The 26265-nt window shown below is 40.1% G+C and overlaps 1 protein-coding gene across 2 annotated transcripts in view; it reads left to right on the top strand.

The window, feature by feature from the left end:
* Window positions 1-26265, top strand: part of Ak5 (adenylate kinase 5) — a 253017-nt gene that overhangs the window by 182898 nt on the left and 43854 nt on the right. For both annotated transcript variants that reach the window (XM_047529513.1, XM_047529505.1), the window contains exons 9-10: window positions 6378-6420; window positions 9553-9597. In XM_047529513.1, coding sequence (XP_047385469.1) covers window positions 6378-6420; window positions 9553-9597 — 88 coding nt within the window. The remainder of the gene's footprint in view (window positions 1-6377; window positions 6421-9552; window positions 9598-26265) is intronic.

Below are 26265 nucleotides of genomic sequence, written 5' to 3'. Positions count from 1 at the left end.
CTTCGTCTCTGTTTACTCAATTATACAAGTACTTCCACAGCAAGCAGACCTCTAATTGTGTATACTTCAGTGAATGAGAAATGGGACTTGCTGCAGAATAAATTCTTGGGTGTAACAAAATTATATACCACTTCCCATACATTTTTTTTTCAGATTTCCCATTACTTTAAATGAAAACATGCTCTGAAAAGAACTATAACAACACTCAAAACATTCTTCAAGAGCCAGTCTCCTCCCTTCTAATAAAATGGAGTTATGTTTTTATTTTCCAGTATTCTCCTGCTAAAGACCTAAGAGACTTCAAAAACCCCATTCACAGCTGACCAGTAAAACTTGAAAATTTCATTCTCAAATCATATGATAAGCATGACTTGGCTTTGGTTCCTCTTCCTCTATTAGCAAATGAATCGCCCTTCATTTCTATGAAATGACACTATGAGTGTTTATGGTCCTTCCCCATGGGAGCTTCACACACCTCTCTGTCATCTCAGTCCACTGGGGAGCTGCAGTAGGAAGGCAGAAGGCAGGCCTGCCACTCAGGGAAACTAACCAACCTGCTGGCCTCCTGTGTAAGCCCATATCAGCCTTCTGAAACCCACAGCTTCCTTGTCTGAAACATGGAGAATATCAAACCTGCCTATCTCCTAGTGTTTCCTGAGAACAGACTCATGTTCAAATCACTCTCAATACCACCTAAGTAACAGTTCCAGTCATCATTCATAAAACTGTTTATGTGTGAGGTGTTTTTTTTTAAACAGGCATAATGGAAAGAATCCAAAAAATTCAATTTCTGTTTGCAAAATAGAAATATAGCATGGTCTCCTTTTGTTTTGGTTTGTCTTCAGCATTATTCTGTCAAGATTCTGCTCCTTGAAGAAATGGACCCTTACAAGAACTACTGAACATGTTCAGTACTAGCCCATCCCCACTGCCCCACTGTTACTGATAACCAAAGACAAGTCGCTAGACCAATCTAAATGGAAATCTAGGAAAATCTTCATATGCTAGCATTTTGTGGTTCATGATTTTTCAGAATTTGTGCTCTCTGCATGGTGCTAGTTGAAGTAAGAAAAGACTTTGTCTCAAAAACTAGGGAATGTGTTTGAAATCCTTTTTTTTTTTTCTAAATGTTTTTGTTATATTTTGTTTTTCCTTTTGAAGTTGTTATCAGTGCTCAGTATCAGAAGAAAAAAGCAATCTTTTGTTGCTTTTGGTTTTGTTTTATTTCTTTTGCAGCATTTGTGAATTTTAGGGCAAGAAATTAGTCTTAGTTGTAACATTTTGTTGTCAAATAAGCCTCTTTCTCATGACGCCATTGGAGGCCCATGAAACACAAACTGTAATACAGAGAAGGTTCTGTGAACAGGAAAGACAGCCCCCACATGACCTACTATTTCCTTCCTCCCTGGGGAACTTTATGTGGTTCCCTGAAAGCATTTTTAAAAATCAAAGCTATCTAAATAAGGAAGGACAGCAGGCATATCTAAACATATAATTCCCCACCTCTGAACACATTAAGAGACTCCTCAGAGACTGTAATGGTTACTATCATATCAGAATGAGAGCTGAACTCCACCGCCCCCTCCTGGGATGTGGAAAGAGAAGACACATCCCACCCAGTGGCTCCTCACAACTCCAGTTACCCCCATTCCTCATTCACAGGACTCTGATGAGGATCAAGTGAGATCACATCTGCAAATACCTTTTCAGGGATGTAAAGCACTATTTAAATGTCAGCTTCTTATTATGATGTAATCTGCTTGTGGCAATGCCATGTGACATTGGTCCTTTAATGAGAAGCACCCACTATGCTGTAATCAAAGCAGGTCGATAAACAGTTAATTACCAAACCAAGGTTCATTCGTTGTCCCACAGAAAAACTAATGTCTGAGAGAAGAGTGTTATGGAGAAAGATTTTATTCTGTGTCCAAAGAACAGAGAAGTGGGAGCCCATGCTCACAAATCAGCCTCTCAACTCCAAGGGGCTTGAGTTACAGATAGATATAGGATTATGACAAGGGGGAAAGAGAGGCTAATAGAGGGGGAAATATTCATGTCTTTTCTGGGAATATGCAAAACTCTTCCAGAAAAACAGATGACACTTCATTTTACTCCTTTCATGGTCAGGTGTCTCTGGGCCAGTGATTGGTAGGTGTCTTTGACCTTGAAGGTGGAGGATAAAGGCTAAGCAAGTCTAGGTCAAATCAACCCTGTATTATAGTTCAGGACAAAACATTTCCCATATGATTAACATGTCTTCATGCAAAGTTGAGCAGAATCTGACCCAAAGTTTAAGGCAGCAGAAGAGACACAATATGAAGACAAAGATGGCAAACCTTTCATCCCATTCCAGTCACCTATCAGACATCTGCAGGGCCAAGTGAAGAGTCAGTGTTTGGGGCAAAAGTCGCCTTCAGGTCCCTGAAGAGTAACCTAGACAACTGTTACCATCAGAGGCATTACCTACAGAAAGGTTAATGGGAGACGAATATGTATTGCCAGCTGTGTGACCTTCAATATTAGTGATTTTTAAGTCAACTAAGAGCAAGTGAAGCTACAGGGTCTATTTAGCTTTCTTCTCAATAACAGTTTCTTAAAATTGGTGAACTTATCTGTGTTTCTAAGTAGTTCTGTTTTGTCCTCCTCCACTTAAAATTCAGTAATTCGAGGAATTGTTAAGTGACCGGACTTCCATATCTTCAGATAGAGATGATAAGCACTCTGCTCCCTAAGGAAAACACATATACACCAATTACCTACTCTCCATACAGATCATAACCAGAATCCAGCTTTGCAGAAATGGTTTCTTGCTGGCACATCCACACAGGGAAATAAAGTTGAATGTTGAATTGCTTTTGCTCTCCTTGTGGCTCTGGGTTAACTAAAGAATGAGGGATAGGGTCAAAATCTGAGGTCCAAATCTGCAGCTTCCTCATAAAGTCACCAAGTCCACCTTGAGGTTCTGAATGTGCCCTTTCAATCAGATTCTACATCTCTTCCCCCACAAGTAACCAACATGTTACCCAATATACAGCTTCAAAAAGATGCAGCCGGCTGAATTGCTTGGCACTTTTGCAGCAGTTTGCCACCTTTGCATCATTGCAGGCTGTGTCCTGGCTCCATACCTGAGTCCTAAATGGCACTTACATGGAATCTGTTCCTATATTTATACTCTATCAGTTCAGAAGAATTAGTATCCCACTCCATGCCACCCTGAACTAGAAAATTCAGCTTTGTCTCATTGTACCCACAAAGTCTAACTCTGTAATGCATACTTCAGGTGACCAAAGACCTGAAGCGTAAAAGGCTAGATGGACCGTTTGCACAGGAAGAGGCTATTGCACAGAGAAGCACCCACAACTTTCAGTGGAAATCGGTGACCCAAGCACTGTGATTTCTGTAGTAATACCTCACTGAAGATGAAGCTGTAAAGCAACTGGGCACAAACACCTTATTGGATGTGTCCTGAATAAGACTATATCTTTCCTCCATGTCCAGCTGACATTCTGAAATTAATGTCTTTCATTCAATATACACCTAGCATTTAAAAAAAGAAGAAGAAGAAAAGAAAAGAACAGATGTAGTGTTTCCAGGGGCAGTTTGGCATATTTTTTTTTTTTACCAAAATCAGAAGTGTTTGCCATTCACCCCTCTTTTGTATGCATACCAGTTGTGTTCACGATGCCTAGTTGATTTTATTTGCAGAAGATTCACACTGCAATCATAGGTGAATGAAGAGTCACTGGAAAATAATACCCTCCAATCAAATACCCCATTCACTTGAGCTTTCATGTTAGTGCACCACATTCCTAAGAACTAATGACAGTTATATTTATGCTCTAGAAACCTATTTATTATCAATGAATTAAAGGAAATAAAGCTATGGTTCATTCAAAGAATGTGGGCAACTGGAATAGAAGGCTGTGAGTAAGAGCTTTGGATAAAAACAGGTCAGATGCCAGAAGCCAGATAGAGGTGAGGTAGGCCCCTTTATAATGTAGTACCTTGTTTTAATGAATTCTGATTAACCTTGGTCAAACTCCCAAGACAAGATACCATGCACAAGAAAAATAAAAATACAGCTTAACCTGTACAGTGTGTGTAATCTGATAATCTAACAATTATATTAAAAAGTGAGGGACCGGACTCAGTGTTTTCCTCTGAATACTACCTGGATATATTCAACAGCTGTTTAATAAGCAACAGACAGGTTCTGATTAAATAATCTTTTTCTAGCCAATATTATTGAGCCTCTTACTGTGCAGCTGCATCTTAGACAAACATATTAATTGCCTTAAATAGGTCCCTGAGGTAGGTCATCTTCCCCAGAAGCAGTGCCTGGGACAGACATTTTTGTGCAAGTATGCCATTAGTTTGTGCTCTCAGGAGAGGGGAGGGAGAAGCAGGATCCGGCAGGGGTATGAGCTAAGCAAAGGTGTGGTCCTGGCATCTTTCCACGGGGATCCTTGGAACACAGCTTGCACCATGGAGTCATCCCAGCTTGAGGCAGGGGCCATATTTCTGTGAGCTCTTGGCAGCAGGAGGGGAGGGGTACTGCAGCCAGGGGCCAGGAGAGAAGTGGGACACCAGGAGCCTCCACTATGGCAGCTCTAAGACTAAATCTATAGCAGCCAAATAAGGGAGTAAGAGGTATGGTTCTCATTCCACCCCTGACCTCACCAAGAACATGATGATATGGCATGGGCCTCTCACATGGCCTCTCTAAACATCAGTTTCCTCATCTGTAAAATGGGAGATGGGAAAAGTGGGCAAAGTGGGGTTGATTAGATGGACCCTACATTCCCACTTTGAAGAGCAATGATTTCAACAAAGGGACTGGTGGGGAGGCTTACTGAGGAGTGATGATGTTCTTTCCATTCCTGGAAGAGAATTAATTGATGTAAATGTGTCCCTGAATGACTACTCCATTAAAAGCTCTTCTCTACCTGGAATAGCTGGGGAAACACGGGCAAATCTAAGAAGACAAGCAGTAAAGCTACCCCATATGTACTAAAAAGGATGGCGAGGCTCTGACTTTAAACAAAGTGCTTTCATGGCAGTTTACCTCAAGGGAGCATTAATGCAACCAGGCAGCCTCATTTAACTGACTCCCACATCAAAGTGAATTAGAGGCAAGAGACTGGGATAAAGTGCCAGCGACAGGCTGTCCCTGCAAAAGGGTATATCCTCTGTGGAGAGCAGCTGGGCAAAAATTTATCAAAATTTTAAATGCATTTGTTCTGTGATCACATAGTCCTCCCTCTCGGAATTTATCCTACAGCTTTAAGTTTGTGAAATGACATTCATATGATTTTATTCACTGGGCCACTTTGACAAAAGTAGTCAAAGATTAAAAACAATTCAACAGCCCATCAATAAAGGGCTAGATAAAAAATGACAACAATGTGGCACCAACCATAAAATAGAATACTGTGTAATCCAGAACATTCTCTACTGAGAACATTCTATATTGACATGGACAGTTATCAAGAATATATTGATTAGTGAAAAAGTATGTGGAAGAACAGTGTGTTATAGAAGATGTGATAGTATTATATCCATGTGTAATTATAGTATGCTTCTTTTACATAAGAAATAGAAGTCATCAGAATACATATATTTATATCAAGCATATCCCTGGCTATCTAGAAGTTGTTTTTTTGTGTACCTAGAAAGAAACTTCTGCATGTCGTTACCTATAAGGGATGAGGAAGTGGGACAATAAGACAGATGAAGAGATAGGTAGGAATGAGAAAACTTTCTGAAATTTTTCCCCAAACACATTGAACTACTCTATAAAGAAAATGGAGCATCTTATTAGAAATAAAATGAAAAATTTAAAGCATCAGTAAAAGCTGGTCACTCCAACTTTCCTTATTTCATGCTTGGCTCAGGAATTGGCGGAGTAAGGTCAGTGATTAGACAGTTGCAACAGAGACCATATGGCCCACAATACTGAAAAGGTTTACTGTCTGGCCCTTTACCAAAAAACTTGGCAACCCTCACTTTAAATTGTAGAGTTATTCATAGAACAGCTGTGGCCACATCTATCCATTGGTGTGGATAAATCCTTCTGACACTGAAGGATTTTGTCTTTTTGAAGTAAGATTTCTGTCCGCAGACAGTTTATACACCAAGAAAATTAGACTGGATACTGCACTAGTTACAAAGAAAGAGTGGACTCTGGGGACAGATGGCCTGGGTTTAAATCTGAACTCTGTGACCTTCAGCAGCATAACTTCTGGAATTCTCAGATTCTTGTCTCTGTAACGTTGTCTCTCACAGAGTAGTTTGGAAGTTTACATATGTTAGCCTGGAGCTTAAACAGTAACTGTTAGTAGTATCATCTAATGTTGTAATTTTTTTTTTTTAAACAGGGTGATGACCAGTTAAATGTATTTGGAGAGGACACCATGGGAGGTGAGTTTCCTTTACTGATTAAACCAAAGAGGTCACTTCAATAACTTTGAACTTGACTTCTTTATTAAACATCAACTAACAGCTCATAAAATGTCTTGACAGTGTGCACTTTTCCCTAGGCCAGGGAATATAAGTAAGAGTAAAACTCTACAGATCTCACCCTTCTCAGTCCATGTGAAAAACCAAAGGAATTCATTACTAAGAGGTGCATTTCCTAAATGCCCAGAGAACATGGCTCCCAAGGTGCTCAATGAAAAGAGAATGCTTTGGTCCAAGATACTTGGGAAACACTTAACATTCAGTCCTCACTGGAAGAGTCACATGTGTAATAGCACAGCAAATCCCCCACAAGACCCAGTAAAGAAAGATGTCTAACTTTGATTCAGCATTCTTCAACTTACTTGGAACACAAAACTAAACTCTTTCCCATGTAGTAGTTACTATTCTGCAGTGTATCATTGTGACCCATCCCAACCTACACTAAGATTATACTGCTTTGTGATTTTGTCATATTGAAAGTCTCCTGAAAACTGAAATTAATATCCACCCCAATTAGCTATAAATGTAAGTGAAAACAGATAAAACTATGTGAAGTTGGGACTGTTAAGAAAGAAAAAGGCCAGGAGCGGTGGCTCGTGCCTGTAATCCCAGCCTCTTGGGAGGCTGAGGCAGGAGGATCGCAGAGTTCAAAGCTAGCCTCAGCAACTTATTGAGGCACTAAGCAACTGTCTCTAAATGAAAAACAAAGAAGGGATGGGGATGTGGCTAAGTGGTTAAGTGCTCCTGAGTTCAATCCCCATTACCAAAAACAGGAAAGGAAGGAAGGAAGGAAGGAAGGAAGGAAGGAAGGAAGGAAGGAAGGAAGGAAGGAAGGAAGGAAGGAAGGATGGAAGGACAGGTGGGCAGGCTCATAATTCTCCTAGGTAAAATACCTTCTAATATTTCTATTTTGAAAAAAAGTTGTCATTATATTGTAATTCATGGAAATATTATATTGTTGACTGTGAACACATGCAAATAAGCGATTTGGTTTTTTAAATAACTCAATCCTAACCTGCATTGACCCATGACCATGAGGTGTAGATAGAGTGTCATTTGATGATAATGGTAATAGTAGTATGAAAATCACAGTCACCAAATGACATCATTGTGATTCATGGAGAAAGGCACATAAACACAAGCTATAGCTTAGCTGTCACTTAGCTAAGTGCAAATAAGCAACTCTGTCTCAACTGGATAGGGAATGATTGATTGCTTCATTAAGTTTCCTTCCTTCCTGGTTATAAAATTAACATATACTCACTGAGGAAACTTTTTTAAGGAAGGAAATAAGAGCTGTCTAAAATCTCATGACCTACAATCATGGCTATCATTCTAGTGTATTTCATTTCAGTGTATTTTCTACATAATTATTTTTACATAGTTGAGAATATATGTATACCTATAGCTATCTCCAAAGACCAGTAAGAACCATGACCACTCTCCTAGACTGCAAATAGATTCACAGTTGCTAAACTTCATGGAAGTAAACTGGCAGGTAGAAAGCATTAGATGACCACCTCATCCCACAAGTTAGGGACACCATATCTTTACATATATACAGGGAAGGACATGGAACTGTCACTCAGCTAATGGTGGAGTCCTGTAAATGTGTAACACTGCGTATATAAAAACACTACCCCAGTTCCACTAAAAAATAATGTGTGTAACTGTCAAAATAATGAGCTATCTTTCAAAAGTAGTTATCATCTGCATAAAATATAAAATGTAAGCCACAGTTGTAACAATTCATTGTAAGTATAAAATTGGCCATTTTTTTAAATTTTTAAATTTTTTTAGTTGTTTATTGATGGACTTTTATTTATATTTGATACTGAGAATCAAACCCAGTGCCTCACACATACTAGGCAAGTGCTCTACCACTGAGCTACAACCCCAGCCCCCAAAAGGGCCATTTTCATCACTAAGATAGACAATAAAAACCTACAACCTCTCCAAGTAATCACACCCATTCATCATTTTAGTCAACTCACACCCTGAGAACGAGCAAAAGTGGCCACTCCTAGGGCCCAGGAAAGAGCCGAGAATTTGGCCCACAACTCAGGACTGACTCCATCAGGTCCTGCCCTTCTGTCCTGGGCCCTCCTTACTTAGACCACTTCTCCAGAAACCTCAGCCCAGGATCTGAAGTGCACATCCAAGGGCGGGACCTCCAACAAAGAACACCAAACATCTTTGAACTCTAGTTCACTTTAAAATTCCAAGCAAGTTTTCATCCTACATCATGATACATTAATGTTCACTCAGTTGTCTTGCAATTTGAAGAGTATCTCCTTTCACATAGAAATTAGCAAGAATAATAAATTATTCAAAATTATCTTCAGTTACTGTATAAGCACTCACATCTGTCGGACTCAGGGAAGCATCCAGCCTCAGGTGCATCTAAAAACCTGACTTTGAATGTTACCTCTTGCTCACCACAGCCCCCATGGTTAACATCCACCACTTTACTCTAGAATTTTGCCCGGCTTTGCCTAAGCACATCAAGGACATGCTTCCGGAAGCCAGTGGAGTTCTTACCACCATTGTGATTTTTACTTTGTACTACTGACACTACATATTATTTACTTAATTTTTTTTGTAAATTGACTCACTGTTGTTATTAAATACACTTATTTTAAAAGAAATTTTTATATCACTACTTTAAATGGAAAATAGCATGATTTACTGTAAACAAAAACTGTTTTTTTTAAAATATTATCTTCAGATACTATATTTTAACTCTATTAAAGGGGAGATTATCCAATGTGAAATAATACCAAACTGAGATACTTAGAAAGTCGTAAAAAGAAGTTTTAAATTTAGCTTTCTTTGTAATTGCTATTTAATGACTTCTGTTTTACCACCTAAAACAGATAGTGCATGTTAAAATGAAAATATATTACTCCATCTGGGAATAAGACTAAAATGGTCATCCGTGCCTACTAAATATAACCTGTAGCTGCATCTACTCAGCTTCAAGCTTCTTATCAAACAAAACACTGTAAGATTTGGATTTTACATAAGATGAGTGAAATCAGGGTTCCAATGTAGTATTTCTTGCAATTAACTTAAATTGTTCTTATTTTAAAGGCTTCATGGAAGATTTGAGGAAATGTAAAATTATTTTCATGATGGGTGAGTAATTACCCTCAAATTTTCTAATATAATTGCTATTAATAACAAGTTAGTAACAAAAAATAGGCAATTTATTTCTCACTGTTTAGAGGTCATGTTTGTTTTTTCGGCAAAATAGCACCTCAGAGGTTTTCAGATTATTGCTTGCACTTATGCAGTTATATATTGTTTTTGGCCTTGTATCTTTTCAGCATAGAAAAAGCAGGACCAGGAACTTCAAGCCCCTGCATTTCGCTCTACAATAGCAAAATACATCATTCCAAGGATAAGGGGATGCTGAACATTAGAGTCTAACACACACCTTCTCTGCTTAAACACCAACCCTCTCCTTTTTAAACTAAGTGCATCAGTGACCATTGTGCAAATATACCCCCATAGTCACACCTTGTATTCTACACAGCTAACTGTAAAAACAATCTAAACTGGGGCTGGGCTGTAGCTCAGTGGTAGTGCATGTGCAAAACCGGGTGTTCGATCCCAGCACCAGAAAAAAAAAAAGGCAGGGAAAGCACAAATACTGTCAGAACACCACCCAACACATATGCTCTTTCTGCTAATCATTCAAGTATATTTTTTAAAGTTCACCTGCCTGTACATTTTCAAAAAAATATCTATTTATATTCAGAAATAATGAAAAGATCCACACCTCTTCAAAGAGTGGGAAGAGAGTAGTTGTCAGCACCATAGAAAAGTAATCAGATAAACTTTGAATCTTGCATGCTAACTTCAGGATGACTCCTTGAAAATCGAGTAAATCTCCTTCATTGTCAGACAAGAAATCTGAACCCAGAGAAGATGAGAGATTTGGTCAACGTCATTCAACCCACCGGTAGAGAGAGGGGATGGCTTAAAAGAAGCCCCTGGTTCCAGGCTTCCCCGCTGCACCATGGGGTGGTGTTGGCTGTGGTCCTGAACTATGGCTGCCTCATACCTCCAGCCCTTTCACAAACTCTCCTTGAACGCTGACTGAGCAGGATTCATGGAGGTTTCATGTCAGATGAAGAGGATAATTAATATATCACAAACCTTGAAAAGTGTTAGGAGAGAAATGAAGAGCTGAAATTGGACAATCAGAGCGAAGCGTTTGGAATACAATTGGGTGATGACTTAAAGAGGGTGACCTGGGAAGTCTTCAACAGATCTCCCAACATTTAAGGCAACATTTAAGCGGAGAAGGAAGGAGAGGGGCTGGGTGTATAGCTCAGGCATAGAGTACTTGCCTAGCATGCATGACACCCTGGACTTAATCCCCAGCACCATGTACACACAAAAAAAAGAACTTGAAGGAGAGGCTGGACTAGAGAAGGGTCTACCAGGAAGTGAGAGGGGAAATTCTAGTCCGAGAGAATAACACATCTCAAGCAGTGGGAAATCCTGAGACCCGCCTTAGTGCAGTTTCTCATCTGCTTGCCTCTAGTTGATCTAAACCTTGGGAACTGGATGGACTCTTTTTTTATTTTTAATTCAGATAAGTCCTTTAATTTTTTTATAAATTTAAAAAAAAATTTTACATACATGTATATAGGATAATAATGTCGGTCTCACTCTACCATCCTTCCCATCCCCATCCACCCCATTCTTCCCCTCAATCCCTTCTGTACAATCCAAAGTTCCTTCATTCTTCCCTACTCATCCCTCACTTTGTATCAGCATCTGCTTATCAGAGAAAACATTTGGTCTTTGGCTGTTTGGGATTGGTTTATTTCACTTAGCATGATCTTCTCCAGTTCCTACCATTTGCAAACACCATAATTTCATTCTTCTTTAAGGCTGAGTAATATTCCACTGTGTATATGTATGACATTTTCTTTATCCATTCATCTATTGAAAGGCGTCTAGGTTGGTTCCATAGTTTTGCTATTGTGAATTCAGCTGCTATAAACATTGATGTGGCTGTGTCACTGTAGCATGCTGATTTTAAGTCCTTTGGGTATAAACCAAGGAGTAGAATAGCTGGGTCAAATGGTGGGTCTCTTCCAAGTTTTCTGAGGAATGTCCATACTGCTTTCCAAAGTGCTTGCACTAATCTGCAGTCCCTCCAACAATGTATGAGTATACTTTTATCCCCCACATCCTCACTGAATGGACTCTTTTCACATTTACTTTGTATTCTTTTCAGAAAATAAGAGTATATTTCTTATTTCCCTTGCTGAAGAGGAACTCATTTTAATTTCAAAGAAAAATCAGTTGTGCTTATAGATTACTAAAATTTCCTTTCCACATAAATTTTATTTATCAATTTTCTTGACTGCAAATACTCAATGTATTATATTTTCTGTGCAGCTTTTATTTTAGAAAACATAAATTAGGAAAAGGAGAGAACTTTGAAACTCTGTATGTAGAAATTCAGAATAAGGAACCCTTTGTTATCATAGAGAAATCTTTCCTTTTAATAATGTCCAAAAAAGCTCCTCTCAATAGTACAGCCTGTTTTGTATTATTGTTACTGTCACCAGCATATTATTTCAGATTTACCCACTGTTTATCATTCATAGTTGGATTTTGAAATATATTTTCAAATGTCACTTCTATCTAAGAATAACTAAAGATCTTGACTCACCTGTTCTGAAGTCCTGTACCCCTTAGAAAGGCAAAGAGCGCAGTATAAAATTTTTGGCATTAGACAAAGCTTGAGACACTTAAAGATCCACAGACCACCCTCTGGGAACCATTCCTCTGAGCAAGAGGTTTTTCTTCCATCTAACTAAACACTCCTATTTTTCAACTTATTGGTCAATCACTACCATGGTAAAAATGATCTGAGCCTACTGAAAGAAGGTACAAAGCCACTGTGAACGAGGGAATGACTTCTAAACTCCAAAAATCAAGGACTTGGTTCCAAATACATCCTTGACAATGGCAGAATGTTATTTGGGGCTTCATTATCTCAGGTCACTTTGAAGCTTATAAAAACTCTCAGGATGTCATAGACACACCCATAGCTATTTCAGTGAGTTTTAATAATCAAGAATCAGTTGATTTCAGTGGAACTCATGTGGTTTTGTCTATATACGATGGGAGAATTTTTCTTTTCTTTTTTTTTTTTTTTTGACGAGGGGTACCAGGGACTCAGGGGCACTTGACCACTGAGCCACATCCCCAGCCCTATTTTGTATTTTATTTAGAGACAGAGTCTCACTGAGTTGCTTAGCACCTCGCTTTTGCTGAGGCTGGCTTTGAAACTGCGATCCTCCTGCCTCAGCCTCCTAAGCCCCTGGGATTACAGAAATGCACCACTGCACCCAGCTCTGAATTTTTTCATTTTTAAATTATTGTCTTGACATCTACAAGAACCACAGTAGGACTGTATGTAGTATTAGCCAGAGATGAGCTTGACATTCTCACTGCTATTCTTCAGACAAAATTAATTTTCTTAAGGCTCTCATCCATGTTTTATTTATTTTATTCGTCAGTTTTCTTGGCATGCAGAAGACAAAAGTTCCCTTTTGTCTGCAGAAAGGTCCAAACTGGTCACCAACTTAAGGTTCTCCTGACAAGTCTCAGTGTATCCTTATCGCTTCCCACTACATCCTCATGTTAGTCTTGAACTCCAAACCCACCTACCTCCCTTCTCTCTACCCCCCCCTTTCTCTCTCTCTCTCTCTCTCTCTCTCTCTCTCTCTCTCTCTCTCTTGCTTGCTTTTTTATAAGTTCTTGCATTTGAAATGTCTTCCCTATCTAATCATGCCCCAAGGTCAGGTTTAAGCTCTAACTCCTTGAGAAATCTTCTCTAATCACCAGCCTTTCTCTTCTGGGCTCCTCCATCCCTTGAGTCTGTCTGGCTACTTCTGATACCTTATAATGACTAGGAAAAAATATATTCATTGGAATAATGAATTCTTTAGGAAGCAGTGTGGTTCATTTCCATAACAACGAAAATAGCAACCGGAAATTCTGGACTGGAACTGACAGGCAGGTTGTGCCACTACGACTGTTTCTTGCAGGATGGTTTTCAGGTTAATCATGAGCCTGCTCAGATGCTCGGTGGAATGCTATCCTCTTACCAATGACAAGCAACCTTTCCCCTAAGGTGGGGTAATTGCCTGCTCATTTGCAAGGCAAAAGTTACAAGTGGGGAGATAATGGCACTGCCCAACCATCTGACAGGAGAAAATGTTCAGGGAAAGTGTTCAATCTGCACCAAAGGGACAGGCCTCAGTGAGCCTAGGTGTCCTCTGAGTATTGTGTGAATGTCACCTTTTTTGTTCATGAAGAAAGCAGCTCAATAGCTGTTTGTTGAAATACCTTTTAAAGGATAGACTACCCAGAGGGTAGTGCTAGGTTGATCACAAGGGTTGAAAAAGTTCTCTGAACCTTGGTTGTCTCCACACAAGATGTAAGAACCTGTGCTGATGTTCAAGCTGGGACTCATTCATTGCTGGGAGCACAAAATTATATGGAAAATGGAGAAATATGCTTTAAAGAGCCTCCTTGTGTCCCATGAACAGATGACTAGTTTTTCACCACCTTTTTTGTTGCATTTCTTTCTTTCCTTCCTTTCTTCTCTCGATCATTACTGGCTTCTTTTTCCCTTCATTTTTCATTGCCTGCTTATGCCCACAATGTGACATACCCTGAATTCCCATTAATTCATATCCAAAGCCCAACACCAGTGCTACAATTTAGAACACACATCTGACTAATCAGGTGAGCTGTGATGTTAATGGCATAATGATCAAGACATCATTCAATGGCCATAGCGTCCAGTGTGTCAGGGACACAGATGGCCTTGTGTATGCTGGCATTGGTGCTATGAAAAATTGTTTTTAGGTAGTGAACTTTCAGAGGTATATTGATAAATATTTCATGTTACTCTGTGCATCGTTAACCATTGCACAAACAGTCCTACCTTATTTTTCTGAAGAAAACTGGAGAATTAAAAAATGTTAACTAAAACTCAGCATTTCAATGCCTGTCATTTCACTATTGCCCTATTATGAAAGAACTCTGAATTCATTTTTAGAAGAAGTTACTTGGGGCTCAGCAGGGACACTTTTTATTTAATTGACTCACATGTTTGGAAAACTAAATTAAATCTTTATTAAATTAACTTTTATTAATATAAGTATGTGGGGGGGGATCTGATTGTTTTGACTCAGTGTGTCTGTGAGAGAAACCAACATTAAGCACCAAACCCAGGCCAGGCACTGCACAAAGCACTTTCTAACATTATCTTACTGACTGCTTGTACCCACCCTACCAAGAAAGCACCACTGCCATTCTGACTTTTCAAGAGTTAAATCATCTGTTAGTATGTAGTATATCTGGAGCTTGAAGGATTTTAACCCTGGCAAGAAATGCTGCCAGTTGTTTTTCTTGAAGAGACTGGTTTCATTTACAGTCAAGAAAATGTCTGCCAGATACTCACATCTGAAAACCCGTAGTTTGTCTGCTAGATGGTCTTTCAAAAAGAAGTGATATTGAATTGCAAGTGACTAGTTGAACAACTCAATCACACACACACAAGTGCCTTTCCTTGAGAAAACCATTATTCCTAGCTGTGCTAGGAGCTTTATGCATACTTCCTATTTTGTGAAAAAAATTAAAATGATATGCACTTATGGGTAAAAAATGAAATTAATTTCTTTTACTGTGTCATTAAGATGTTCTTAGGGGGCTGGAGAGATAGCTCAGTCGGTAGAGTGCTTGCCTTGTAAGCACAGGCCCTGGGTTCTATCCCCAGCACCCAAAAAAAAAAAAAAAAAAAAAAAGATGTTCTTAGGTAATCTACATCCTTCCTTCTTTCCTTTCACTCCAAGTGCAGGGTAGCGAAGAATGCAATGGCTGGAACATTGGACACTAATGATTCACCAGTTTCACAATCATGGCTTCTGCACCATTCATGGAAAGCAAATCATTTCTTGATGTTGTAATGAAAATAGGGAACCTCCAGTATCTGCAGGTCACACTGGGAGAACTACTACCTGGGGTAACTGGGAGCTGGTGGGATGTTCAGTAGGTTTAGGGGACTGAAACAAAACCCAGGCTTAGCAGTTAAGGGATCTTGGAGGGGGAAAGTCCCAAGTTCCATTTTGACTCATCATGTTTGAAAGCACAGTTGTGAGGAAGGGACCACAGGGAAAGGGGTGCAGCCTCAGAAAGCCTATTTCCCTGGGCTCCTGGAGGCTAGGTGCTTCTGGAAGTTTCTCTATACCCAGTGGCACCAGACATGTCTAGAAAGAAGAAAAGCCTGTGCCTTTGTCAGAGAGGTGGAAGAAGAAAGCAGCAGAAGAACCAGCAGGAGGCCCAAGGTCAGGTTGGCTGGAAGCAAGGGCGCACCTCAGGGGGCCAACAGCACCAGGCCTGCAAGAAGGGCAGAGAAACAACCCTGATGTGGAGATTGAACTTTGAACTGGACTGTCCAGGTTATCAGAAATCATGGATTGGACTAAGAAACTCAGACTGGACTTAACTGAGTTTCTACTATGAAGTGAAACCAGGCAGCTCCTGAACAAAGTTGAAGTGATGGTTAATTTTAGGTGACAATTTGCCTGGGTCAAGGGAAACCAGGTAGCCAGTAAACCATTATTTCTGGGAGTGTCTGTGAGGGTGTTTCTAAGAGGGATTGGTATTTGAATCCGTGAACTTGAATAAATCAGGGACGACTTGCCTGCATCCAACCTGTTGAGGGCCCAGGTAAAACAAAAAGACAGAGCAAAGGTGACTTCTCTCCTGGACTTGGGTCATCCATTTTCTCCTGCCCTCAGACATCAGAAGTCCAGATTTTTTTTTTCTTTCCACATTTTTTTATTATAGTTGTACGTAATGATGGGATTTGTTTTTACATATTTGTATATGCATGCAACTTAACAACATAATTTGATCAGTATCACTCCCCAGCACTTCTCCCCTCACTCCCGCTCCTTCCCCCGTCCCCTTCCTCTACTGATCTCCCTTCCATTTTCACAAGATTCCACCCACCACCACCTTTCTTTTCCTTTTTCCTCTCTAACTTCCACATATGAGAGAAAACAGAAAACTTAACCTCTGACTTTGACTTATTACACTTAACATAGTGTTTTCAAATTCCAACTATTTTCCTGCAAATGACACAATTTCATTTTTCTTTGTAGCTGAATAAAACTGCATTGTGTATATATACCATATTTTCTTTATCCATTCATTCATTGATGAATACCTAGGCTGGTCCATAGTTTGGCTATTGTGAATTGTGCTACTATAAACATGTATATGCATGTATTGCTATAGTGTGATGACTTTAATTCCTTAGGATAAATACTGGGGGATGATATAGCTGGGTCATATGGCAGTTCCATGCCTAGTCTTTTAAGGAACCACCATACTCATTTTCAGAGTGGTTGTACTAATTTACAATCCCACCAAAAATGTAAAAATGTTCCTTTTTCTCCACATCCTCTCCAGCACTTATTATTATTTGTATTCTTGATGACTGCCATTCTGACTGCTGTAAGATGAAATCTCAGTGTAGTTTTTTTGTTTTGTTTTGGTTTTGGTGCTGGAGATTGAACCCAGGACCTTGTACTTGCAAGGCAAGCACCCTACCAACTGAGCTATATCTCCAGCCATCTCAGTATAGTTTTGATTTGCATTCCTTAGTTGCTAACCATGTTGAAGATTTTTTTTTTGTATATGTGTTGTCTATTTGTATTTCTTCTTTTGAGAAGTGTCCATTTAATTCGTTGGCCTATTTATTAATTGGATTATTTGGGTTTTCAGTTTAAGGTTTTTTTTTGTTTGTTTGTTTTGTTTTAGTTTTTTATATAGTCTGTATATTAATCCACTGTCAGAAGAGTAGCTGTAAAGATTTTTCTCCCATTTTATAGATTCTCTTTTCGCATTCTTAATTGTTTCCTTTGCTGTGTGACAGCTTTTAATTTTAATACCATCTCATTTATTAACTCTTTGCATTATTTCCTGAGCTTTTAGGGGTTTTATTGAGAAAGTCATTGCCTGCACTTAATTGTTGGAGTGTTGACCATACATTTTCTTCTAGAGTTGCATAGTTTCTGTTCTAATTCCTACTCTTTGATCCATTTTGAGTTGATTTTTGTGCAGGGTGAGAGAGAAGGAGCTAATCTCATCCTTCTATATGGATAGCTAGTTTTTCCAGCACCGTGTGTTTAAATAGGCTGTCTTTTTTCCAATGTATGTTTTTAGAACCTTTGTCAAGGATCAGATGACCGTAGATGTGTGGCTTTGTCTCTGTCTTTTATTCTGTACCATTGGTCTATATGTCTGTTTTTATGCCAGTATCATGCAGTTTTTGTTACTGTAGCTCTATGTAAATCAGGTAGTGTGATACCTCCAGCATAGATTTTTTTGGATTAGAGTTATTTTGGCTATTCTGGGTCTTCTATCCTTCCAAATAATATTAGGCCTCTTTTTTCTAGTTCTATGAAGAATGTCATTGGTACTTCAATGGGGATTGCATTGAATATGTATATTGCTTTTGAAAATATGACCATTTTAAGAATATTAATTTTGCCTATCCATGAACATGGAAGGTCTTTCCATATTTTGGGGGCTGGGGAGATAGCTCAGACGGTAGAGTGCTTGCCTTGTAAGTACAAGGACCTGGGTTCGATCCCCAGCACCCAAAAAAAAACAAAACAAAACATATTTTGTCTTCTTCAATTTCTTTATTCAGTGTTCTATAGTTTTCACTGTAGAGGTCTTTTACCTTAGATTTATTCGTAGGTTTTGTTTGCTTTGGTTTGGTTTGGTTTGGTTTGGTTTGGGTGTCATTGCTGTTGTTGTTTTTAGACTATTGTGAATAGAATTATCTTCCTGATTTCTTTTCTCTGCAGATTCTTGTTGGTATACAAGAAAGCTACTGATTTTTATATGTTGATTTTGTAACCTGTTACCTTGCTGAAGTTGTTTATTAGCTCTAGCAGTCTTTTGGTGGAATTTTTTGTATTTTCTAAGTTTAGGATCATATAGTCCGCAAACAGTGATAATCTGAGAAATTCAGGTTCTTGAGTCTTCAATCTCCAGAACTTACATCAGCGGCTCCCACCCACAAGGTCTCAGATCTTTGCGTTCAAGACTGAACAACACCATTGTCTTCCCTGCTTCTCCATCCTGAGGTGGCCTACCCTGGGACATCTGGGTCTCCAAGATTGAGGGAGCCAAATCCACGCATAAATTCCCTCATACATATCTATATCTATATTAGATCTGTTTCTCTGGCGAACCCTGACAAATACAACTGGGTTCATGTAGAGAAGTAAGTTTCTCTTACTTCTGACACCAGTAAGAGACACTTACATGGTGTCTCTTTCTGACACCAAGCCATTGACTTGGCCGCCTGAAGCATTGTCCTTGGGCCAGACTCAGATACAGAATCACCCCAACTCTTTCTCTTCTGAGGGGTACAGACACTAAGGGCCCACAGCAGTACTTTCCAGGGGAACCTCAAATGTATTACAAAACCAACAAGAACTCTCTCTAATGTTGGAGAAATGTGGGCACTGTGTGCCGACAATAAACCTACTTAATTATATGAACTTTACACTGCAGAAAGTCTCTAAGTGACACTAAATTAGGATGCAAAAATGTCTTCATTTAATCAAGCTAAATTAATAAGCCCTTATCAAGGACTCGCTACTCAAGGATCTATGAGATTCAAAAGGACATAAAACAGTCCTTGGGACACTACAGTTGTATATTGTTTTCAAGTTTTTAATGTAATTCCTTAAAGAAATGTTACTAAGTTAATTAAGAGTCCTCCAACAGGGAAAATTACTAGGGAAAACAGAACAAGTGGGAGTTTGTGAGGCACTGTGAGTAGAGACCTTGAACTCACTGCCTCCCTAAGCATTGGTCAAAATCTTTTTGGAAGCACTTTTAACTTGCCCACTGAGCTACCTGGTGAAGTTTTAGGGACTGAGTTGGTTCCTTAAAGGCTAATTAATTGTATTCAACAAAATAGCAAATGATCCGTATGTGTTCTACTGATGGATTAGTGATTGTGTAAAGGTCACATCTCCCAGCTTGACTGACTAAAAACCTCTCTTGTTTGTCCTGAGACCCACTAAGAATGATCAGTGGACATTGGAAGATGTTACAGACTGTAGCAGGACCCAGCACTGGAAAGAAGAGAACATGAAAATCTTGTGTCAAGGGAATTTGAATTTCTTTTTTTTTTTTTTTTTTTTTTTTTTTTTTTTTTTAGGTACTGGGGACTGAACCCAGAGGCACTTAACCACTGAGCCACATTTCCGGTTCTTTGTTGTTGTTTTGTTTTGTTTTTGTTTTTGTTTAAGTCAGGGTCTCATCTAATTTGTTTAGGACCTGGCAAAATTGCTGAGGCTGGCCTCAAACTTATGATCTTCCTACCTCATTCTTCTGAGCTGCTGGGATTACAGGCATGTGCCATCACCTCCTACTTTTAATTTCCTTTAAAATGGCAAAATATTGTTTGTTCTCTGTCCACCTTACATTTGAGCGGCCAGCGAGTTAATACATTGCTAATTGTTCTCTTACTGGGAAATGTATAGACAGAGACTCAGTTCCATGAAAGTAAAGTACAAGTCCCCATTCTCTACTCCCAAAATGTTCATTTAATTACCTAATAACAATGTGAAAACTAACCATACCAGTGACTTACTATCCTGCAGATTCTGTTTTGTCTTTTTACCTATTACCTTGCTTAATCCTCACATCAATCTTAAATATTCCTATCATCTCCATTTTACAGAGGAAGAATTGAGGCTCAAAAAGTTTAAGTAAGTTTCCTAAGTGTTATGGTTTGGATATGAGGTGTCCCCCAAAAGCTCCTGTTAATGAAGAAATTCAGAGATAAAATGATTAGATCGTGAGAGCTGTAACCTAATCATTCCATCCTAGTTTGAATGGACTCAGTGGCAACTATAGGCAGGGGCCTGTAGATGGAGGAGGTGGGTCACTTGGGGGCATCCCCTGGAAGGGTTGTTCTTCCTGAGGCCCTTTCTCCCCTCTATCTCTCTCTTTCTGCTTCCAGACCCTGCCATGAGCTGGGCAGCTTTCCACTGCCATGCCCTTCCCCCATGATGTCCTGCCTCACCTTGAGCCCAGAGCAATAGAGTCAGTTGTCTACAGCTGAGACTTCTGAAACCCAAATAAACTTTCCGGATGTGAGGGCGATCTGGCTGCGACATATGTCACCCCATTGATCGCCAGGGTTGATTCAGCGGATCTGGCGGGCTAGGCGGGTGTCCCCTTCCTCCCTCACCACTCCATGTGCGTCCCTCCCGAAGCTGCGCGCTCTGTCAAAGAGGACGACCTTCCCCGATAGAGGAGGACCGTTTTTCGGTCAAGGGTATACGAGTAGCTGCGCTCCCCTGCTAGAACCTCCAAACAAGCTCTCAAGGTCCAAATAAACTTTCCTCCTCTAAGTTGTTCTTGTCAGATATTTTGGCCACAGCGAAACAAAAGCTGACTCAGACACTAGGGTAAGGAGTTAATAAGTGACAGAGGTGAGGCTCAGAGCTGAGTTTCTCGGATTTCAAAGCCTATGCTCTGAAAGCGTCTGCAGATATCGAGGGTAAGGTTGTGGGAGTCAGTGGGTAAGGAAGGGTTTTCCATATTTATTTGAAGAAGTACCTTAATTTTCTACTGTGTTTGGTGGCTATTGATATCTGAAAACAAAGACAAAATAATAAGATATCAAATGAATATTAATGAAACAGACCTCTAAGTGCCCCAGCCATGTTTATCCCAATTATGTGAAATTCCACATTATCTTCAAAACAAGAAACAATCTGGACTCAGAAAAGTGCCCTGAACCATCATTTTCACTCCCCACACAAGCACATCGATTTCAGAATACACACCACTCTGTTCACTAAAAAGACATACCATGGGCACATGTTTTGTGAGCATTATCAAAACTATTTCAGAAGCCAGGCATGGGGCACACACCTATAATTCCAGCAACTCAGGAGACTGAGGCAGGGGGATCCCAAGTTTGAGGCCAACCTGAGCAACTCAGGGAAGGGAGACCCTGTTTCAAAATAAAAAATAAAAAGGGCCGGGGATGTGGGCTCAGTGGTAAAACCCTCTTGGTTCAATCCCCACTACCAGAAAAAAAAATAAAATTAAAATTAAAATAAAAAGACCCAAGTGTAAAATAATTTCAGAGGGCCAAGAACAACAGTAAGCAAATGTTTGATAATGCAATGCTGGGTACATCTGAGGGGATGTAATCATTCTGAAATGTTCTTTATGGATTGGATGGAGTACCTCAATTACATATTGGTCTTAACCAATTGCTTAATATGAAGAAGGAATAAAAAAAAAAAAAGCCTAGACCAGGGATACATAAACTTAAAAGGAACTGCCTAAACTCCCCTAGTGATAAATATGGATCTCTCTACTCTATTAAATTCTTCCATTAAATATATATGCTTTGAGGTAAATTGCATATTTGACACATTGAATTTCTGCTATGTACCAGCAACGTGATAGGTCCAAGCCTCTACCAATGAAAGGCAAGCTCCCTAAACTCAAGGAGCTCCTGTTGTAGAGGGGAAAACAGCAGAGCTGGCACATGCAGTGACAGAGGCAGAGACATGGGGAGGAAGAATGCAGTGGGGGCAAGTCAGAGCTGAGTCCTGAGAAAGAAAAGGCCAAGTGGCAAGTGGGAAGAAAGCTGGGGTGGACAGCAGATAGGAAGAGGGAGCAGCGTGCGCAAGAGAGAGTCTCAAAAGTGAGAGGGACGGAGGTTATGAGAGGCAAAGCTGGAGACCAGGCAAAGTCCAGGAGGTGAGGACTGTGAGACCAGACTGAGAAGTATGAGCTTCATCACCAGGAAGCAGGAAACCATCAGGGTCTTTGTTCAGTCATACAGCAGCAGATTCAGATTTCTGAAGGAGCGCTCTGGCAGCAGGAGAGGGAGTCTTGGCTGCAGCAGAGAGGCCAGTCATAAACCATCGGGATGGCTCTTCATGGAAGGAAAGAGGAGGCAATGGAGGTGAGTGAGACAAAACAGGTCCAAGAGATTCCAGGAGGTAAAATCAATAGAAATCAATAGGACACAACAATCCATTGTGTTTAGAGGTGAACGAGAGGAATTACGGATGACTCAGAAGTGGCTGGTGTGGACAACCACGTGGACAGAGGTGCCATTCAAGGGGTAAGGAATGTGAAGAAGAAATGGGTTTTGAGGGAGACTTGAATAATTCAGTGTTAGAAATGCTACCATTGAAATGCTTATGGGACATCCACTGATGTCCACTGAATGAGATTTTTGAGATCCTGTACCCAAAATACATGTTCTGGCTATAGATACATGTGAATTTCACCAGGGTATCAATGGCGGATGAGCCAGGCAAGCAAGAGATCACCCAGTGAGGTTAGTAGGGTGTAGCTAGAGGCAAATTAAGACCTGGAGTCTTAGAAGTACCTGTTCAGAGCCAGAAGAGGAAGAATAGAGAGATAAGGGGTCTATCAAGAACCAATGTCATCATACTTAGAAGGCAAGGCAGGAGATAGAAGGATAAACAAAATGTAATGAAAATTATCTGTTGGGTTTGGCAACCAAAGTATTATTGGGAGCTTTAATGAAAGAAGTTTCAGAACAGAAATAGGTAAAACCCGTGGGTCAAGCAACGGCTGGCGGTTAAGGAGAACAAGGATATGAACAGACTACACTTGCAAGAAACTTGACTCTGAAAGAAAAGAAAGACTTAGGGCAATATCTGAAAGGAAGGGAAGGTCAAGAGTGGAATATTTTTTAAAATGAGAGATGCAAGCACCTGTGCATAAAGAGAAGCAGCACAGTCTCAAGGCAAGAGTTCAGATGCCAGCTCCCCCAGGAGCTGGCTATGTGGCCTCAAATAATGTCTTTACACCCACTGTCCCTTAGTTTTCTCACCTGTCATGTGGACTGATGATATGTGTAGGTCACAGAGAGCCATGTGAGGATGAGCCAGTTAACATGTAACATTACTCAAATACTCCACGAGCCTGGCCCAGGGGCACCCAGCTGCTCAGGAGGCTGAGGCAGGAGGATTTCAAGTTTGAAACCAGCCTAGCAACTCAGAGAGACCCTAAGCATCTCAAAATAAAAAGATTTTTTAAAAGGACTAGGGATGTAGCTCAGTGGTAAAACACCTATGGGTTCAATCCCTAGAACTAAAAAAAAAAAAAAAAAAAGTACTCAACAAACATTGGCTTTCAATCAGATTCTGAGTGAGGGAAGACAAGCAAGAGGGAGAGAATCCTGAGAAAAGGGAGAAAAGGATGGATCAAAGTGACTTGGAAGGAGAAAGGAGATCTACAAGAAGGGAATTGGCGGGCTGGGCTGTGGCTCAGTGTTAGAGCGCTTGCCTCACACGTGAAAGGCACTGGGTTCAATCCCCAGCACCACATAAATAAGTAAAGATTGTGACCACCTACAACTAAAAAATATACTTAAAAAAAAAAAAAAAAAAGAAGGGAATTGGCGGGGGCGGGGGATAAGTGCCAGTTTCTGTTTGTTAATGTTCCTTAGTAAAATTAACCCTCTTGCCAGCCTGGTGGCACACATCTGTAATCCCAGCGACTCAAAAGGCTGAAACAGGATGATCCCAAGTTCAACACCAGGCCCAGCAACTTAGCAAAGCCCTAGCAACCTAGCGGAACTCTGTCTCAAAAAATAAAAGATGGGCTACGGACGTGGTTCAGTGGTAAAGCAAACCCTGAGATCAATCCCTAGTACCAAAAAAAAAAAAAAAAAAAGGAAAGAAAGAAAAAGTAACCCTCCCTAAGGGCTGAGCTGTTACCTGGTGATTCAGCTATACCAGCTGTAGTTGGCTAAGTCCAGAGCCAGCTGAAATAAGAGTATCTCTTTGGCTTTGGGCCTAAGTTGCCTGTCCACCGCTATAAACTATTTGCTATAGTTGACACATTCCTGCGATTGTTTACAACAATGCCATTAAAGATCATTTTATTGTAGGAGACCACTGTTTTGCCTTAAAGAATAAAGCAGAGTAACAAGTCAACAACTCAGGGAACAGTGACAGTCTTGGCCTTTAAAATAGAACACTCCACCACTTATCAAGGCCCTGAGCAACTTAGAGAGACCCTCTCTCAAAATAAAAAAATTTAAAAAGGATGGGGATGTAGCTCAGTGGTAAAGCATCCCTGGGTCCCATCCCCAGGACCAAAAAAATAGAATATAACATTCACACAATAATTTCCTTCCAGTTTTCTCCAGGTTTCTCTGAATCAAGAATCTCAGAGTTGGGCTGGGGATATAACTCAGTTGGTAGAGTGCTTGCCTCACAAGCATAAGGCCCTGGGTTCAAATCCCCAGCACCGCAAAAAAAAAAAAAAAGAAAAAAAGAAACTCAGAGTCTTTTTAACTGCAAATAAGATATATTTGAACCAACCATCAGGTGGTCATGGCAATGAAATATTCTTTCCTTTTGTGACAGAGTTCAGCTCTCTTGCTTTAACATGATTTATATTCCTGTGACCCAGGTGGAATTTTTTTTTTTGTAATTGTGTATGTCACAGACCCTGGAGGAGATATTCCTCAAGGTCTTGCCATGCTCTGAGGAATGTCCTCTACTAGGAAGTGATCCCATGTTGGTGTCACACTCCTGCCATCAACTCCACCGGTCGCCCTCAGAAACCCACGTGGTCCAGCTACATATTTCCCTGTCTGGACTCTCTCATAATAATGCTTGGGAAGCTGGTGTGGTCAGAGCAGCATATAGAATACACTCTTGTTTTTTTTGAAATTCCTCAATTTGGTCTGGATGGAGCTTTCACAGCAGGCCTTGAGACTGACATTTGCTGTTAAGAAAGGAAGACTATACAGCCTTGAGAAGCCTGGCTAAGGTCAGCCAACTGACTCCCAGGGTCTGCCCGGGAGCCCTTCTGCGGATCATTCGTTTGAAGGCAATGTTGATTGGAGGGAGGTTTTTTGCTAAATATCCTAGAAGACAGAGATTATGCCCTTTTCTCCTTTCTTTTCTTCCTTTGTTGTTGTTCCTAAAGCACCTATCAGGATGCCTGGCACTTGGTATATGTCTTTGGAAGAAATGGAAGGGAAGGGAAGGGGAGGGAAAGGAAAGGAAGTTGATGAGAGCTCAGATAAAGTTACTGCTCCCAATTCCCCAGAGCTCAGTTACAGCTGATAACAAGCCATTGTCAGAAGTAAATGCATTATTAATAACGAATAACTATCTCAAAGCAATGACATGGAGAGCAGAATTTTGAGGTAAATTATGAAGTTTGGCTGTTTTTTAAGAACTGATCATAACTAAGAGACTTCTCTTGATGAGTGCCAGGTGATCGATATGGAGTCTTTTTTTTTAAGGTTTTATTTTTTGTTGTTGTTTTTTTTTTTTTTTTTTTAGATGTTTATAGGCCTTTATTTTATTCATTTATTTATATGTGGTGCTGAGAATCGAACCCAGTGCCTCACACATGCAAGGCAAGTTGCTCTACCGCTGAGCCATAACCCCTGCCCTGTGGGGTCTTTATAAAGTCCTGGTAGCTCCTTCCCACAAAATAACAACTAGGCATGGCTTCTGGTAAATCATGCTGAGTCAAGTTTCAGTCCACCTCCAAGTAGCTAATGTAATGTCAGAAGCAAAGTAAAAATACAAAACAAATAGCTACCAAATGATCACTCCCATATGCATCTCATAGTTACTCTTCCAATCCCACAGGCTTTTCAAAATATTTTTGGAAAAGGAGAAAGTAGGGATG

The sequence above is a fragment of the Sciurus carolinensis genome, chromosome 1, assembly GCF_902686445.1.
Source record: "Sciurus carolinensis chromosome 1, mSciCar1.2, whole genome shotgun sequence".
NCBI classification, from domain to species: Eukaryota; Metazoa; Chordata; class Mammalia; order Rodentia; family Sciuridae; genus Sciurus; species Sciurus carolinensis.
Note: the sequence above shows the minus strand (reverse complement) of the source record. Positions and strands in the feature narration are given on the sequence as shown.